The sequence below is a fragment of the Macrobrachium nipponense genome, chromosome 21, assembly GCF_015104395.2.
Source record: "Macrobrachium nipponense isolate FS-2020 chromosome 21, ASM1510439v2, whole genome shotgun sequence".
Lineage (NCBI taxonomy): Eukaryota > Metazoa > Arthropoda > Malacostraca > Decapoda > Palaemonidae > Macrobrachium > Macrobrachium nipponense.
The window spans coordinates 71940681-71957684 of NC_087212.1; the positions used below are offsets into that span (position 1 = coordinate 71940681).

At 37.0% G+C, this 17004-nt stretch overlaps 1 protein-coding gene across 4 annotated transcripts in view; it reads right to left on the reverse strand.

Annotated features, from left to right (window-relative positions):
• Positions 1 to 284: 284 nt before the first annotated feature.
• LOC135198160 (uncharacterized) overlaps positions 285 to 17004 on the reverse strand; it is a gene marked incomplete at its 3' end in the record, with an annotated part of 51256 nt that continues 34536 nt past the window's right edge. For 3 of the 4 annotated variants that reach the window (XM_064225662.1, XM_064225661.1, XM_064225663.1), the window contains 4 exon segments: positions 285 to 562; positions 675 to 1852; positions 7117 to 7307; positions 13162 to 13317. In XM_064225662.1, coding sequence (XP_064081732.1) covers positions 285 to 562; positions 675 to 1852; positions 7117 to 7307; positions 13162 to 13317 — 1803 coding nt within the window. 4 annotated transcript variants of the gene reach the window in all.

Below are 17004 nucleotides of genomic sequence, written 5' to 3' on the forward strand. Positions count from 1 at the left end.
ATTGACAACACTTGCAACATAAACATTGGGTAAGGATTCCTTTGAAATCTGCAAGAGAGAATATTTCTCAAGCATAGTTTCAAGTGAAATTGGTGCTAGTTTTCTTAATATAAAAATTAATGAAAAAAATTATGCCTATAAAATCAACATTTTAAACTTTTTAACACAAATCAAGACCAAGATTTATTTTGGTACTAGTACTCCCTGGAATATTTTGGCTTGAACTTTGTAAAATTAACACTAAATGAACACCAATGTAAAATTAACAGTAAATGAGCACTAACCTTCACTCTACATTCTGTGTTGTTCTGGCAGAATTCAGAATCTTCATTTGGTTTTGCCTTTTGCCACCAGAACACAAGTTGGCGGGCTTCTTGCATATGATCATATGGCACTTCTTCATCATCTGGATCTTCAATACCTGGAAACTGTAAGTTGGGCGCACCATGGTCTACGGCTCTTGTACGAAGAGACAAAGATGGACTAGCAGTTGCTGGTGTGGGTGGACCACTTGGAGATGGTGTATCATTTGTTTCTACAGGACTCTGACATATTTCATTCCCTATTAAAGTATTTAAACCTCTTATCAAACACATACTGTATAATTATTTCTTAGCACAGAATGATTCAAACATATTTTTCCATTATACATCATTAGAACCCATCATACCAACCTGACTGATCCAAATCCTGGGAACATGCCTGAGGAACTTCTAATGACAGAGACACTTCCTGACCTTGGGACAAATGACCAACTGATATAGCATGTACACTTGACATATTAAGCTGAAGGTTATTCTTACCAATATCAATGTCACTATCCAATGAACCTCGTCTACTGTTAAGAGAACCACTTTCCATCTCAGACACTTTGGTGTGAATAGCTTCATTCAAATCAGTAAAGTCTGAACTTTCTTCGTGACCATCAAATCCAAGATTCAAAACACCTTCTCTGCTTTCCAAGTAATATCTTGGTTTTTGTTCCTTGCAGGTGAGGGATGTTCCAGATGTAGAGGGTTCGCATTCTGGTGTCTGGTTTAGACAAGATGCTTCAGACCTTGGTACAACGTCAGGTAAGAGCACTGGAGGATTGGATGGCACATCTAACAAGTAGTCATTTTCTGGCATTGAAGGTAAAGCACAAGCTCCCTCTGACAACAGTTTCGTTTTATCAGAACTAGTACTCTGTGCACACTCTTTGTCCTGGTTTACAATGACACCTCCCTTATATGTTAGTGACATTCTGGATAGCTTAAGTGCTGGGAGGGAATGGCTTTCTTGTAATGGGTGCCGTGTTGATTCCGCAGCTCCACTTTCCCCACGTAATGACCCAGTCTGATTAAAATTCAAAAAACTTTCTCCAAGGTTATTTTGTAGAGCTTCTATACTAGAACGAGACTGTTTGGGCTCATTCTTCAGACTATTATGTTGTGAGCCACTTTTTGAGCTAGTTCCTCCTGTCTCTCCTCTGCTGGAATCAAATCTGAGAAAATCAGGCCGAAGAGTATTAGAAGCCTGTCTATGGATGGCCATGAGAGAACTGCTAAGAGAAAACCTTGATCTTTCTGATCTTGATCGAGGTTTGGGGCTGTTGGTATTAGACTTAGGGCTATGATTTCGACCAGCTAACTTTGGGCTGCAAGGGCACGATCTAGATTGTCTGGGACTGTGAGGAGGAGGGGCTAAACGCAAAGCAGCATCTGGAGAACTATTGCCATCATTCACATTCATGCTCACACCATCCACAATATCCTGAGTTACTACTTCTTCAGAAAACAAATTGAAACTGGTTCTCAACTCATTATCCAATACTCTGTATGCACGTGCTAACTGCTCATCGCTTGCACTGTACCTGTAAAAAGTATAAGATTAAATATGTTTTATAAGCAAAGGCTCACAAGATTAGATGTTACTTCTTTCAAGCCAATGTCAATACACATTCTCTTTCATTTAGTCTACCCATATGTGCATACATCAAGCACAATCAAAACAAAGTTGTCTTTTTTTTTTTCTATCCCAAATATCAATGGTGAAAGTGAAAATTAATTCCATTTAAAAATACCCTCAATTAGAAGCATAAAACATGAATGTTTGAAATAAATAAGAGCATTTCTAAATTCAAAAAAGAACATTTATTTTGCAAAATTATCAGCAGCAATATATCAAAATAGTTTTCAAACCCAGGGGACTAGATTACAATCTTTGTGTTTACTGAATTTTAAAAATGATAAACTGTACAATCAATCTTGAAATTGGAATTTTTTTTAGTGTCTATGTTAAATAAAAAACGTTCAAATGCTGCCTAACCTACCAGATGTATGTTTTAGTATATTTTATCATTCACATGCAGTTTGCATGCAGTGAAATTACTCCCTATAAAATTCAGTAAAATTGCAGATAATACAAATTTTCATTAAAAAAAATTTTATTTGGATACTTCACTACTGTTAAAGATAGCATATATCTCCTTGACGATCACAGAGATATAAGCTGCCTTTAACAGTAGGTAAGATTCATTCCAAATAATACATATAACAAGAGAGACTACCATGAATAGGGGACCATTAGCTCACTCACCATAGCTCTATATTATTTGCTGCTCTATAAATCTAATGTGCAAAGATACAGCAAGGAGACTTCATTAAAATAAGGGTTTTGTTTTAGAAACATATTTCAGAAAACTATACTTTTACGCTAAGGTTTTTACAAAAACCCATTCGTCATAATAAAGCCTTGAACTATGCTGGACACATCCAAGAGCAGGAAGCAAAACCTTCCTTAAATAAAGGTTCTGTTGTACATGCTGAGCTACATATTACTTGATGTACAGTCCGACCTCTTGTAACACTGTCACCCTATGGACTAGGCCTCTGCTGGACCACAGAAATCCTGGATAATAGAAATCATCCCTAAAAAACCCTCTTTGCAAACAGTCTTGCCAGCTTATTCCACATATACAGTGCTGTGTTAACAAAAGTAGAACAAAGGTTAAGAATAATCATTGTCATTCTTATCCTCAAGAAAACTCTATCCTGCTCCATAGGTATCTCCCTGGAAATGCTTATACCTTCACTATGTCAGAGCTTAACCACTTTATAAGTGCACTTTCTAATTCTGATCTCCTGGCACCTTTCAATGTTTTCCAGCACTTTAAACTTTTCTAGCTTTGTCTTTCAGCAAAAAACTTAAAAATCAGCTGCTTTTACTTCTTTAAACCTGCACATGATTTACAATACTAATGATAATATTAATACAAATGCTGTTTTACATACTGTATGTAATTATACTTGATGCATTATTGTCATATTATTATTGTATTATAATTCATTAACACAATATTCAGGCACCACTTGGAATGCTGTAATGTTTACATTATTAAATCATCAACTGAATTGCAATTTGGAAATTTGTATTTTGTAAATTATCAAAACTGGGTTTAAAAATGCAACTTTACTTATAAATGTAGTAAATTAAAGGACAGCTGTGATTTCGACTGTATCAGAAGCTACTTTTGCCTGCACATTATTGATTCTTCAGCCACAGTTACAACCATAAATATGGTGGCATACTTTCATTACACTTTCATCTCCAATGCATGAAAGATGAACAAAGATGTATTTTAGATGAAAAAAGATGTATTTTATCTTTAATTGTCTAAAGGAAGACACCATTGAAAATCAGCACATTTTTGACAAGTTAACAACTGTAATGCCACCCTTAATAAATGTGTGTTAGTTATGGTAACTGACATCACCAAACAGCCATTTCTTGATTCAAATGCTTATGTCAGCACTTGCTGTTGTTTATGTCAGTGTCTTGCACACAGTTGAAAGTTGCTGTTAATTAAAGGAATAGTAATGAATTTTCAGACAAATCACAGGGTTGGTAAGCCTGATTAATGTATGAAGATTAGCATTTAACCTAATGGAGTTTTCCTTCCTGGTCTATCTATCAGTCAAAAGCTAACACAGATATAATATGCATCATCAATGGAATCTTCCAAAACTATGGAATAGAGAGCCAAGCCAAGCATAATCTACTGAAAACACATCTCAAACTGTACGTGATGAATATGATGAAAACCTGTTTTTTGGACGAATGAACAGGTGATACATGGGATCGAATGATACGGAAGTATATACATATATGCGAATTACGTTCTTTTGTATATTGTTTATTTTGAGTTTCACAGAATGTTTTCATTGGGAATAAACTGTGCTGGTGTACTTATGGAGCATGCTTCACTTCCAAAATTTGAAACAAGGTGTGGCACTGCCCTTATAGCTGCTCAAGAGCTAACAGCAGCTGATTCCCAGTTCATGGGAGTTACCAGACCAAAGAGTGCCAGATTTAAGTGGTCAGACTGTACTTATCAGTGCTCTCATTCTACTGTGCCAATCTCCAGCTGAAAGACTATGGAAGGCAGGACGGCTAGAGAATTTATGACAAGTCAGGTTGCAGAAAAACTTATTTTAAAAATCACTACAGTCACTACAGTCCAAGATAAAACCTCCAGATGAAACATTTTCAACTAAATGTCAATTTCAACATTTGTATGCCAAAGCACCTCTTGACCATAGGCTTGAGTAGACAAAGAGGAAGCCAAAGCACCTCTTGACCATAGGCTTGAGTAGACAAAGAGGAAGGAGGAGACCAATCCATATGTCAACCAAGAGGCAAGAGGTCAACCAAGGACAAGATGCTTGGGTAAAGTTCTAAACCTCATAAAGGTTAGCCCAAGGTGACTTACGACAAATCCCAAATGGTCTATGCTGACATACAAGACAGAAGTTTAGCAAGGTGACTCAGAACTATCCTGCCTGGAACTCTCATCTGTCACAAAAGTGAAAAATTTGAACATTCATTCAGCCTTCCATTAAATAAAGCTGCACTGGAAAGGGGACTGGAGACAGGCACAAGAATCATGACAGTTAATTGTGCATGGCAAATCATAACTCAAAAGTGGAAAACCACAAACCATGTCCAATTGTTGGTAAATTTAAGTCAGGCACAGACTAAGAAAGAGTGAAAACAGAGGGCTTTCAAAACTGTGGAAGACACTAGGAAGTTGCTACCACTGACAGAAACCCCTAGAGGCACTGCATAAGAGAGACAGACTGCATAAGAGCCACAAACTGAGATCAAGAATGCTGAGAACATGAATTCCAAAAAGCCGTGGCACTGGAAGACCAAAAATGAGCAATGGGAATGAGACACTTCAGTTGCATAGGAGCTACAGGAAGAGTCCAACCATCCTGAGTAGTGTAGTAAAAAAAAGAAAGAAAAAAAAAAATTGTGAAAATGAGAATCAGTTTTATCAAGAATAAAAAAAAAAAACCATGTATAGGGAAGTAGCTTTGACAAGGGCAGAAACCAACAACAAGGTCTGGACATGAAACCAGAGGTTGTATAAGTGGAGCCAGAAGACTTCAAAATTTTGGAATATTCAGAGTAATGGCAATGGAAAAGCAAGCTAAAATGATCAGACACAAACACACAGATACCGGAACAACTGGCAACATGGGGCAGCTGAACCAACAGCAACTATGAACAATGGGACAAATACACACAATTAGCATCCATACAAACATTTAATTCATTTTCGTAATTTTCACAACTGACACTGACCATGTGAAACCTGATGCTCTGCTTCCTTGTCCCCTCTCTCTCTCCAGATAGCCAACATCCCTGTGGATGTATCTGACTATGGCACCTATGCAGCACAAGCAGTTGCAACATTGCAATTCAGATGATCAAGGAGGTTGGCACAACCTCTGGTTAAATTCAGAATCACCTAACATCACCTGAACTGGCAATTATGTGATGGAATGTTACCTTCTCAACCCAACACCCATTTTTAAAACTCTTCATAGGAAAGCTGCCCTCTTGCTTAGTATTTAAACGTAAAATTTAAAAGTCTTTGCTTTGTCTTTCACACAGTAATACAGTAATGGCTTTTTATTACACTAACTGTTTTTCACGAGATATATAGTGAATTTCTTAGCAATTTTTGTACTACTGTAACAAAGTTTTTACTACAGACCTGTAGCTTTTATATGATAATGATAACTTGTATACCTCAGTAGGATAAATTACATTTCTTAATATTTTTAGGTTTTCCTACATTACAAGTTTCTGGATGCATCTGACCCTTCTTGAGCACTTAAACACCGAACTGCATAGTGATGTTTTTAATATAACTCAAGGTATTACTTACATTTCATTCTTCTACCCACAGATGTGTCTAATAATTCCTTGCCTTTCAGCAATTTAAGTGTAAGGTGTCAGCCTTTTTTCTTATACAGGCAGTCACCGGTTATCACCGGTTATTGATGGACTCAGTTCATGGCGATCTGGTTTTATGGCACTTGTCTAACACCATAATATCGACAATTTACGGCGCCTTAACTGGCTGAGTTTTGGTTATCGGTGCCACAAGGTGCCAGTAGTAGAGTTACCTAACAGAGGTACCATTATCCAAAACTCGTGCCGAGTTTAATGGCAGTTTTCGCTTACCAGAACCCTGCTGAGAATGGAACCCCCCCCCCCCCCCCATAACTGGGGACTGCCTGTATTGTGTTCTCTGTGTAATGACATGTGCATCTTGCACTTTATTTTGCAGCCTTTGTCAATTCAGACAAATAAGCTAGGCTAGTACTTTACTTTACTTACAGCAACTGCAAATGTCCTAGGTAGACATCATTTAACAAAAAAAAAAAAAAAAAAATGCAAATGTAAATATAGGTGACAGTATCTATATGGATTTATAATTCAGGAACAGAATCCAATTGGTTAAATGAGACCTGTTGGTATAGGTTATTAAAGTAGGTTATTTAGTAGGTTTGTGTAAGGATAAACATTTTTCATAATATTCTAAGATGAAACTATGACTGAGGAGTTTTTTGTGCCCTTAAGTGCAAGATTTTAAAATTTAATGGTGTTCTATCCTATTAAACATCATTTGAGAATATGTAAAATGAAAATAGACAAATTTTTTCATTCACTGCAGGAAGTCATATCCTAATCTCTGTTAGTACTTTCCACTAATAACTACCCACACATTCTGCTACAATAAAATATTAACTATCCAATAAAGGAAAAATTCAAATATAGTACCTTGATAGGGCCTCTTCACTTATAGCTGGTTTCATGCACTCATCATCTGAACTCACAGCTGAAGTTTCTTCAGGTTTAAGGTTAGGACTTCTTGTTTCAAGTTTTACAGAAGGTACATGAGCTAAAACATTTTCTCCATCAAAACATGAGGACTCTTGGTGCTCTTCATGAAGACCTTCAGCACCAATTATCTGCAGATCAACAATATGTGAGAACAAGATTCTGTGAAATAACTATAATAAACAATTTGAGTCAGTGAAGCAACAAGAATTTTAAACTAAAGGAGTAAAAATGAAAAAATATCATCACACTAATTTCACAATCGAAACATTAAGAATACAGTGTAAATGAAATGCCTTGCTGTAAATAAATCATGGTCTTACCAACAGTGAAAAAAAAACTTAATTTAGTGTCAACAGCTGTTCGATGGATGGATGACATTTGGGTCAGGCACTGGAGCGAAAAAGGACTTAAATACAGTAGAGACCCGGTTCACGACCGTATTAGAACTCGACATAATCGGATTTCGCCACTAAATTTCCAATAAACTTTGTATCTGTTTTCAACCAAAAAACCAGTTTCCGACCCCCGACCATATGATATTTGTAAACAAAACTGTTTCCGCCAGCTGCCGCTAGTTGGCGTCATCCAGTGCTACCAAATGTAGCATAATTTCATGTTTTTTAGCATAATTTGACCCAAGAATTGGAGCTTAGCATAATTTCTTTCACACTTAGGGTTCTAGTACAATTTTAGAATGTATTTTCACTAAAATTTTAAATAAAATGCAGAAAATTCCTCAATTTCATACACAGCTATAGTGAATGTATCTTCAAGTGAAATTGCCTCAAAAGCAGCACTAACAAATGAGTTAATTGCTAAGTTTGAACCCAACTAAGGAATGTTAAATTTTGTGAACATAAATAAATACCCACAGTGGCATGACAAGCGATCAGTAAAGTGTTAATAATGTTTTTTCTTCATGAGTAAAGAATTACTTTTTTTCTTTTTAAGTTTTATTTTTTTCAGTAGTTATCAAAATTTTAATTATGTCTGAAGTGATTTTCACACAATTTTCAAGTATTTATTCATTGTGTATGTGATCTGTTAAAGAAAAATAGTGTTTCAGTGGCATGATAATGATCAAGTAATAAGTACGTATGTTTTTCTTCTTGAGTAGAGACTGGTTTGTTTGTTTACCTTTTTTTTTTTTAGTTTTAATTTTTCAGTAAATATCAGTAAATAACAAAATGTTATATTTGAAGTAATTTTCACACATTTTCAAGTATTTATTAATTGTTTATGTGACCTGTTAAAGAAAAATGGTTCTGAGTGGCATGATAATGATGCAGTAATAAGTAAAATTTGTTGTTTTTCTTCACATTTGTATGTGTGATCTTCACACATTTGTCAAATAGTATAATAGTGATTACATATCAAATAGTGTACTAGTGATTGCGTATGTGATCTATTAAAGAAAAATGGTATTTTATTACGAGTTTCCTAACATGTAAAGATCATCAAATTATTAGTTATAATATTGTCTGTTCGTCCCTTTGTATCATTTCACCTAATATATAAATGTTTTAAATTTCCATTAGTATATCGTTGTTTTAGCTCAAATGTATTAGAGAAATGAGATAATGACAGATTAATAGCATAATTCTGGCACAAAATTGCACCATTTTGGCATAAATTCTTGTTTGGACCGACTAGCATAATTTAGCAAAACGGTTGGTAACACTGGTGACGCCACTCAGCATTGTTTAAAGTCCGCAACTAATGTTTACAAACATTCAAACATGTGTCGTGTCTTGTACACCTTGCGCGCATTTCGTTTGCTTTTTCGGTGGTATCAACTCTATACGCAGTTACCTTTTGATTCATCATGGGTCCCAACATTACTACTGGCTATCTATTAAAACCTTTTGCTATTGTTAATCTCTGAAATAATGGAAAAGTGTTTACATGGCATCTCGCGTTTTCCTTCTTCAAAATGTTTCCATCATTTCCAACTCCAAAATAAACCTTAAGTTTCGTCTATCTCTCCTCTGCATGAAAGTATTGAGCAAAAAAAAAGATTTAATACAAGCACCCTTGCTTGATTTTTTTTCAAGCATAGACATATTCTAAAACCATGCTCACACTTGAGGCGCGCGTTTCAGTAGCAAATGCAATACATATTTAAGTGTTAGGTTTGGAGTGAAGGCAATGTTACGTACGTAGGTTACATGTGCGGTTCGGTAGCGAATGCAATCTTTAAGCTTTGTTAAGCTTGCCGGTAAAGAAGTTAGTCATAGCTTATATCAGAGAAGCCACTATGCCATATTAAGTGTGTAGTAATTAAAAATAAGAAGAATCTTTTATGTCGTACTGTAATACGTCAATGTTTACGTGTAAGATTTGGTAGTGAAACCAGTTACATACGTAACATGTTCGGTTCGGTAGCAACGCAATCTAAGCTTTTTAAGCGTGCCGGTAAAGAAGAGGTTAGCCTTAGGTTAACTCAGAATCTGCTACGGTATACATTAATTATAGAAATTGAGTAGATTCTTTTATGTCTACTGTAAAAATACGTCATTGTTTACGCGTGAGATTTGGTAGTGAAACCACTGTCACATACGTAACGTGTGCCGTTCGGTAGCGAACGCAATCTTAATCTTTGTTAAGCTTGCTGGTAGAGGAGGTTAGCCTTAGCGTAATAAGAGAAGCCGCTATGGTATAGAATAATTATAGAAATTAAGACGATTCTTTTATGTCTGCTGTAAAAAGACGTCAATGTTTACGTATGAGGTCTGGTAGTGACACAGTTTACATATGCAACGCGTGCGCGGTAACGAACGCAATCTGTATGCTTCGTTTATAAGCGTCCTCGTAAAAAAAAAAAAAGAGGTTAGCTTGATATTAAACTCAAGAGATGCTGGTACGTAATGGTATAGTAATTAAAGACATTAAGAAGATTCTTTTACTTATACTTATACGTACGTATATATGTACCATGCAGTACCATAATAATTGTCAAAGTCCAATAAGCTTGAAACCAGCCCTGATATTGGACAATTTGCCGTAAAAGACACACCTTTTTTATAAGGACATTTATGAAACAAAATCGTTAGTATCATAACATTACATTTACTGAAAGATAATTTTCAAGCGATTTTGTATACAGTATTGCAGTCGACTCCGTATAAGATTTACCATAAATTAATATCGAATGTAAACGTTTCTAGGCTTATAGCGAGATATGGTTTGTTTACTACCATAGTCCCGATATAAACCACCAGGGCTGCGCTATGGTTTGTTTATATCCTTAAATGCCGACTTACTGTAGGCAAATTTTTGCAAGTTTTTGATAAATATAAATTGGGTTTAATTTTAATAGTTTATTAATTCACTGTAATAATTAGACTTGCTTTTCAATGTTTTTATTATGTTAGCAACACGTTTTATGCCTACACACTACACTACGTTCTACTTACTATTTACCTAGGTAGCCTATGGCGCTTGGTCAACAATCGGTTGGACGCAGGCTAGTTTTCTTTTATACTGTATATTATACATTTAAAATTATAAATATACGTTTAACATGATATTTATTTAACTTTTAACTTATTTAGTTGTAATTTCCATGTAATGTATTGTATAAAAAGGCAAGGTTAGGGTAATAACTGATGGTCAAGAACGGATTAATCCATTTTCAGTTATTTCTTATGGGAAAACTTGATTCAGTTCTCGAAATAATCGAATTTCGACTCTCCTTCTGGAACAAATTATCGTCGAGAACCGAGGCTCTACTGTAATTAGCTCTAAAATGTAAAATAAAGAAAAGCAATCATAAAGACCAACGAAAATGTTTATTTACGTTTATAGTTACTTAAGTGGTCAATGTATTGTAAGAGACATGAATTTAAGAAAAATAAAATTTTTATGATAAAATTAAGTTTTATATACTATATATGCTATATACTACATGCTTATCAAGTAATTACATTGCTCACAGCTTCACTCATCGGCAGCTTAAAACTTTTGAAAATTGCAGGACTTCAATTTTTTTCACCCTTTTCCCATATGAGAGGACGAGGGAGGGCTTTGATTCATAATTACTTGGTAAGTATATATAAATTTTATCATATAAACGTCATTTTTATAAGTAACTTACCAAGTAATTACATTGCAATTACTGATTTTTCTGTAATTTATTGAAAAAATGCATCACAGAAAAATCTGTGATTGCTGAACTGCAAATAAGCCAGGGTCCACTGTACTCTTAATGCATAGAGTGAGGCCAGTGTCAATCCCTTAAGTCCTTGTCCATGCAAGAAAGGACATTCAGCCAATCTGTCGCGATGTCTTCAGGTAGCAGGGAATAATTCTTGATTTTTCAGGCTAAATTGCCCACTGACCAATCAAAAACTTATAACCTCTAAAATCCTAAAAAGGTTCTTAAGGAGATGATTGCTCTCAGTAGGGGGAGAACATCACCTTGGTTATATTAAAAGCCAACCGGTGCAAGGAGTCCATGAAACCCAAGATCTCTTCCTGGGAGGAAGCATCCACTCCCAAAGAAGGAGCTTCCCCAGTTTCGTACACCAAATACCTGCATCGTGAGGGGGGGGAGGAATACTAAAGGTAGACTTCCCGTTCTCTCTTTTCGGTGAGCCAAACGTCTAACTCATTAAGAACCTTCCTTGCCGAAGAAGAGAGAACTATTTTCGGTAGCCTGGCAGCAGCAGGTTTATCATTAATGAAAAAAGTTGAAGCTGGAGAGGCATGCGCTGCAGATGAGAAAAAACCCTTATCAACGGCTGTGACTCATCACTAAAGTGCCACTGGCGCCTTTTCTCAGGGCTGGAAGTCTCAGAACTCGAAGACAGCCTATGCACTTCATTCTGGATGCCTTTCCAATGGCCATCGTTCGTTATGACCTGGGACGCTGCAACAGGTCTGACTGTCAGTGAGCAGACCCCACCAACCTCCCTACAGCCTCCGGTATGGCTGCTCAGATGCAGGGGAATACTCAAGTGACCTTTGCCTAGGAGCATCAGCAGGACAAACAACTGCCTCATCCACTGACACTTCAATAACACTTTAATTTTCTTTATCCATAAGGACACACATTGAATTAGCTAATTGACTCACTGTATCTACAATCAACACCGTCTCAGTATTGACATTTATTGAAATTACACACAATTTTTGACTTAAGGCTGGCAAGGGGGTCAGATTCAGAAGCAGGGGAGATGGGTAAAGGATCAGGTTAAATAGTCAAAGGATTAAGAACAGGTGACACAGCGGGAGCAGGCACAGAAACATTAGAAATATTATCAATTAGACTTAGCTTCACAAGTTTTGCCAATTGAACACTCCTGTCCCCTCCACTCTATTATACACAAGGTGTGTGAATCATACTATTTCTTTTTAGTAAGTCTAGTATTGCAGCCTTTGCTACAAAATCTTATACTAGCAACACTAGTGTCAGACACCTTGAAAAGTCACAAATTGTTTTAAAGGAGTCAAAATCGAGAATAAGTCCAAATAATGAAAACTAATGTTCTCTACTAGAGAACTAAACAGAAAGCAACAAAGCCATGGCTACAAATGCTTCACCAAATAACTTTCCAAAAGCAGCGTCGAAATTCAAAACCTAAGCATACCGTTCACGACTGAATTTCAGTTGAGAACCGGCAGAAAGCAACTGAACTCCTTGCTGAAGTTGTTCCTCTCCTACCCTGAAAGTGGGCAGGGCTAGTTAACTATACCGATATTAGTGCTACCACGAGTTACAAAATTTTTAAGCTGCCAGCAAGTAAAACTGTAAGCAATGTAATTACTTGTAAAGTTACATATATGTATGTGTAAAACTGGAGATTGCTATTTTAAAAGTGAACTTAATAAACATAATTGTTCATGAGCATGTGCATTTTTCATTAACAGTATGAAGAAAAAGTTCTAAACCAGATAGACAGATACATCGGAATATCTAATATTACTTCTCTATGAGATGTGTTTTTCATTATGAAACATTAAAAGGAGAATATACTTTACCTTCTTTTGACATATGGAGCAACGAAATTTTCTTTTTGACTTTCTTAAGCTTCTTCTTGATAATCTCAAACTGACATTATTCTGATTAGTATCTGCAGAAATATATGGTCCTTGCCAGTGGTTGAACCAGTAATCTTCAAGAGAAGCCAAGGATACCTGAAAGCAGAGAAACTAATACAGAAAGCAGCAGAGAGTTTACAAGTAAACAGCAGCTGCATATAGTAATAGGCAAACTACTGTAAATTAAAAAAATTTTATTGTTAAAAACAAAATTAATTTTTCATACATTCCTGGAATGTCAAGACACTTCCATCACGCCGTTACAGCAGCAGCAGAAGCCCTATGACTGCATCAATAAATCATTAGATCCCAGCCACTATTATTGTGTAGTTTAAAGCATTAGCTGTGAGAAATCTGCAAGGTTGGGAGTTAAGAACTTTTCATTATAAGTAACAGTTTTGTATGAAAAAGCAGATTTTGAAAAACCAAATCAGCTAAAAAAAATCATTTCTAATTAGCTAGAACTGGCCTTAAGAATTGATTAGAACATTTCTAGTGATGACATTAGAAAATCAACTCACAGCTCTGTTAGAAGAGACCTAAGGATGAAAACCTAATACTACTGACTCTGAAATCCATGTTTGTAATCGTAAGAACATCATGTGGTTCTAGAAAAAACTAAGTACTTACCAACAACATGAGACATAATAGTGAGTAACCTTGGAGAGGCTACATTCCAAGGATGTCAAAGTGAGGAATAAGAGAAATGAAGTGGAGAGGATGAGTCTACAAAGTCTGGAACCCCAATCGATGGAAATAATGTACTACCAGTCTCACAGCTACTACTAGTCCTTAGCATATCTAGGTACTACCATTAAAACTGTGTTAACATTCAAATTATGTGTAAAGGAAGCTTTGATGCCATGACACACATCTTAAAGCATCCTTCTCTGCCATTTGTAAAATACCCATACACTTTCAAGTTAACTTTCCTGAACAAATACAAAATAGTAAAACTCAATACCCGATTCCTGAAGCATCCACGATGAACCTTCCCTGGAAGTCTTGGTCCTTCAAAAATAAAACTGAATGATTCTAGCTGGCTAATCCAGAAGGACCTTTCAGTACTGGCATGGAATGGTGAAGAAAAAAAGTGAGACTCTTGGCAATGTGGGGCTATATCTTCTCTAAAGTCCCCTGCAAATTGCAGCAAACTTATGGAATCCTTATCATTTTTACAAGTAACCTAATGGACAATGCAGGAAGCTCACAGATCTGCCTCAAAGATGCAAAAGCCAGGTCAAAATAGGAGGACTTATCAAAACCAATGAGAGGTTCCATTTTGGTGGCTTAGTATTCTTTGAGAGGACCTCCTCAAAATGGTAGCAATCTTTCAGTTCCACCAATAATTCTACATCTCACCTGTGAAGCTCAAAAACTTATAAAAAGCAAGCCTTTTGTCTTTCAATATACAAGACAAACATGTTCTTTGCAAACATATGATGACCCAAAGATAAAAACAGATAGCTATAAATGGGAAATGCACCAGATCTTCCACGGTATAGGCAGTTTCCAGTTATTGGCGGACTCTGTTATCAGTGGTAGAGTTTTATAGTGCTTGTCTAGCACCAAAGCCGATTTTTGGTGCCATAATGCACCAATTTCTGGTTATCAGCACCAATAATAGAGTTATGGTGCAGATATATACCTAACAGAGGCACCATCAACCAGTTATCAACAGCAAAATCTGGTTGTCGGCATCATAAGCGCCATAAATCACCGGTTTTTGGTTATCTACAATTTTCGCTTATCATCAAGCTGTCGAAATGGAAGCCCTGCTGATAACCAGGCACTGCCTCTAATGGCATTAGCTTTCAGAGATGGAATTGCTAAGGGCACAGTGAATCAATTTTTGAGGCCTTGCTAGCCAATGCAAGCAGTTCACTGATCCATCTAAAAAATGCAAAAATCAGCAGATACACCATCTTCAGTAAGACACACACACACACACACACACACACACACACAAAAGTGATCCACAGTTTCTAAAAAGGGGCAGAACAAATAAATTTTTAAAGATTTAAGAGGCCAGTTTATAGAAAAAGACAAATTTTCTAAGACAATTTGTATTTTTCATAGCTACAAACCTTCGGTCTTAACAATAGGATAATTTCTAGCGCCTAGCTGGATCTGGTTAAATTGCAGGTGAAAGCAAGGAATCTTGTGAGATCTGGCAATGCATGTGTATATTGTGTGAAAAGTGGTCAAGGACCACACACCCACGCCACAGCATTCAGTCTTTCCCAACTCTGGATGTCTTAACAAGACAGAGGGGCGGCAACAGGTGGGCAGTAAAATGTTAAGACCTCAGGTTTGTAACTATGAAAAATACAAATTGTCTTAGAAAATTTGTCATTTGTTCATATGCGAACAAACCTTCAGTCTTAACAATAGGATAGACTTAAACTTGGTGGGAAGTACAGACAACCTAAACTGGCTGTGGGCCTACCCACCAGTCCAGCTCCGGAAGAAATAACTTCTGGAAAGGGACTGATGCCTGTGAGAAGCTGGATACATTGATATCCAAACACACAGACACTGAGCAACATACAATGATATATGGGAGAATCATTGCATAGGGAACTAAAGAGAAACTTTGACTGTCCAATAACAAACCAACACACCAGGGTTTGGTACCACTCCCTACTCCCCCTTGCCAAGGAGCGGAGCACATGTTACCAAATAGAGGGTTGGTTATTTGCATACCAAGTGACCAAACTACCAGTACGACTACCTTACTCACATGTATCAGACCAGTCCAGCGAATGACGTGTCTATTCCTCAACCTGCCCGAAGGAAGAAGGAAAGGTACAAGAGAAAGAAAGAGACCAGCCAACTCACTCATTCTCTCATCTACACAATCATCTTAGGTAAGATACAAATGTGCCCTATTAAGGGCAATGACGAGTTACAAAATCTGTTGGGCAGCCACCACAGGACCCAGGGAAAACGTGTCTAAAGATCTGTGGGCAACATCTTCAAGACAGAAAGAGGTGAACGTGGACTGGCGTAACCAAGTACCAGCGCTCAGCACCCTATGTACAGCCAAGTTCTTTTGGAAAGCCACAGAGGGACCAATTCCCCTAATGTCATGTGCTCTAGCCTGCACAGACGTGGCAGCAGAATCATCAAGAGTCAAGTATGCCTGTCTGATGGCTTCCTGTATCCAAAAAGGGATTGTATTCTTTGACACCTCTCTTTTTGTATGTCATGTGCTAACAAAAAGTCTATGGCAGTCTGGTCTAAGGTGCTGTGTTCTTTTAAGGTAGCAACACAGAGCCCTGACAGGACACAACAATAGCTTGAGCATCACCGCCCACAAAGTCATTCTGTGATGGAATGAAACGGAGGTGAACCTATCATTGTGCACAGAGGGATTCTGGGTCTTAGCCACGAATTCCAGGACAAATTCGAAGGACACTGACCCCCAACCCCTGGTGTGCTTCACATCATAGCTCAGATGGCGCAGCTCCCCCACTCTCTTCAAAGATGTCAAGGCCAGGAGAATAATAGTTTTGAGCATCAATTCCCTGTCAGATGAACCAAGGAAACATCCCACGTCGGTGGCTTGAGCTCTCATCACATTCAAGATTGCTACACTGTAGAACAGAATACCAGCCTCAAGTGCTTGCTGCTTGGGAATATGTCTTCTACTGCATTCTATACTCAAGAAAACTACCTGGAATTCAAAGGTAACTAAGTCTTTCTGGCCCTATCGTTCTTATCTATCCTATCTCTCAAGTCACTGGAATCACTCTCTCTTTCAAGACTCCTCTTTCATGT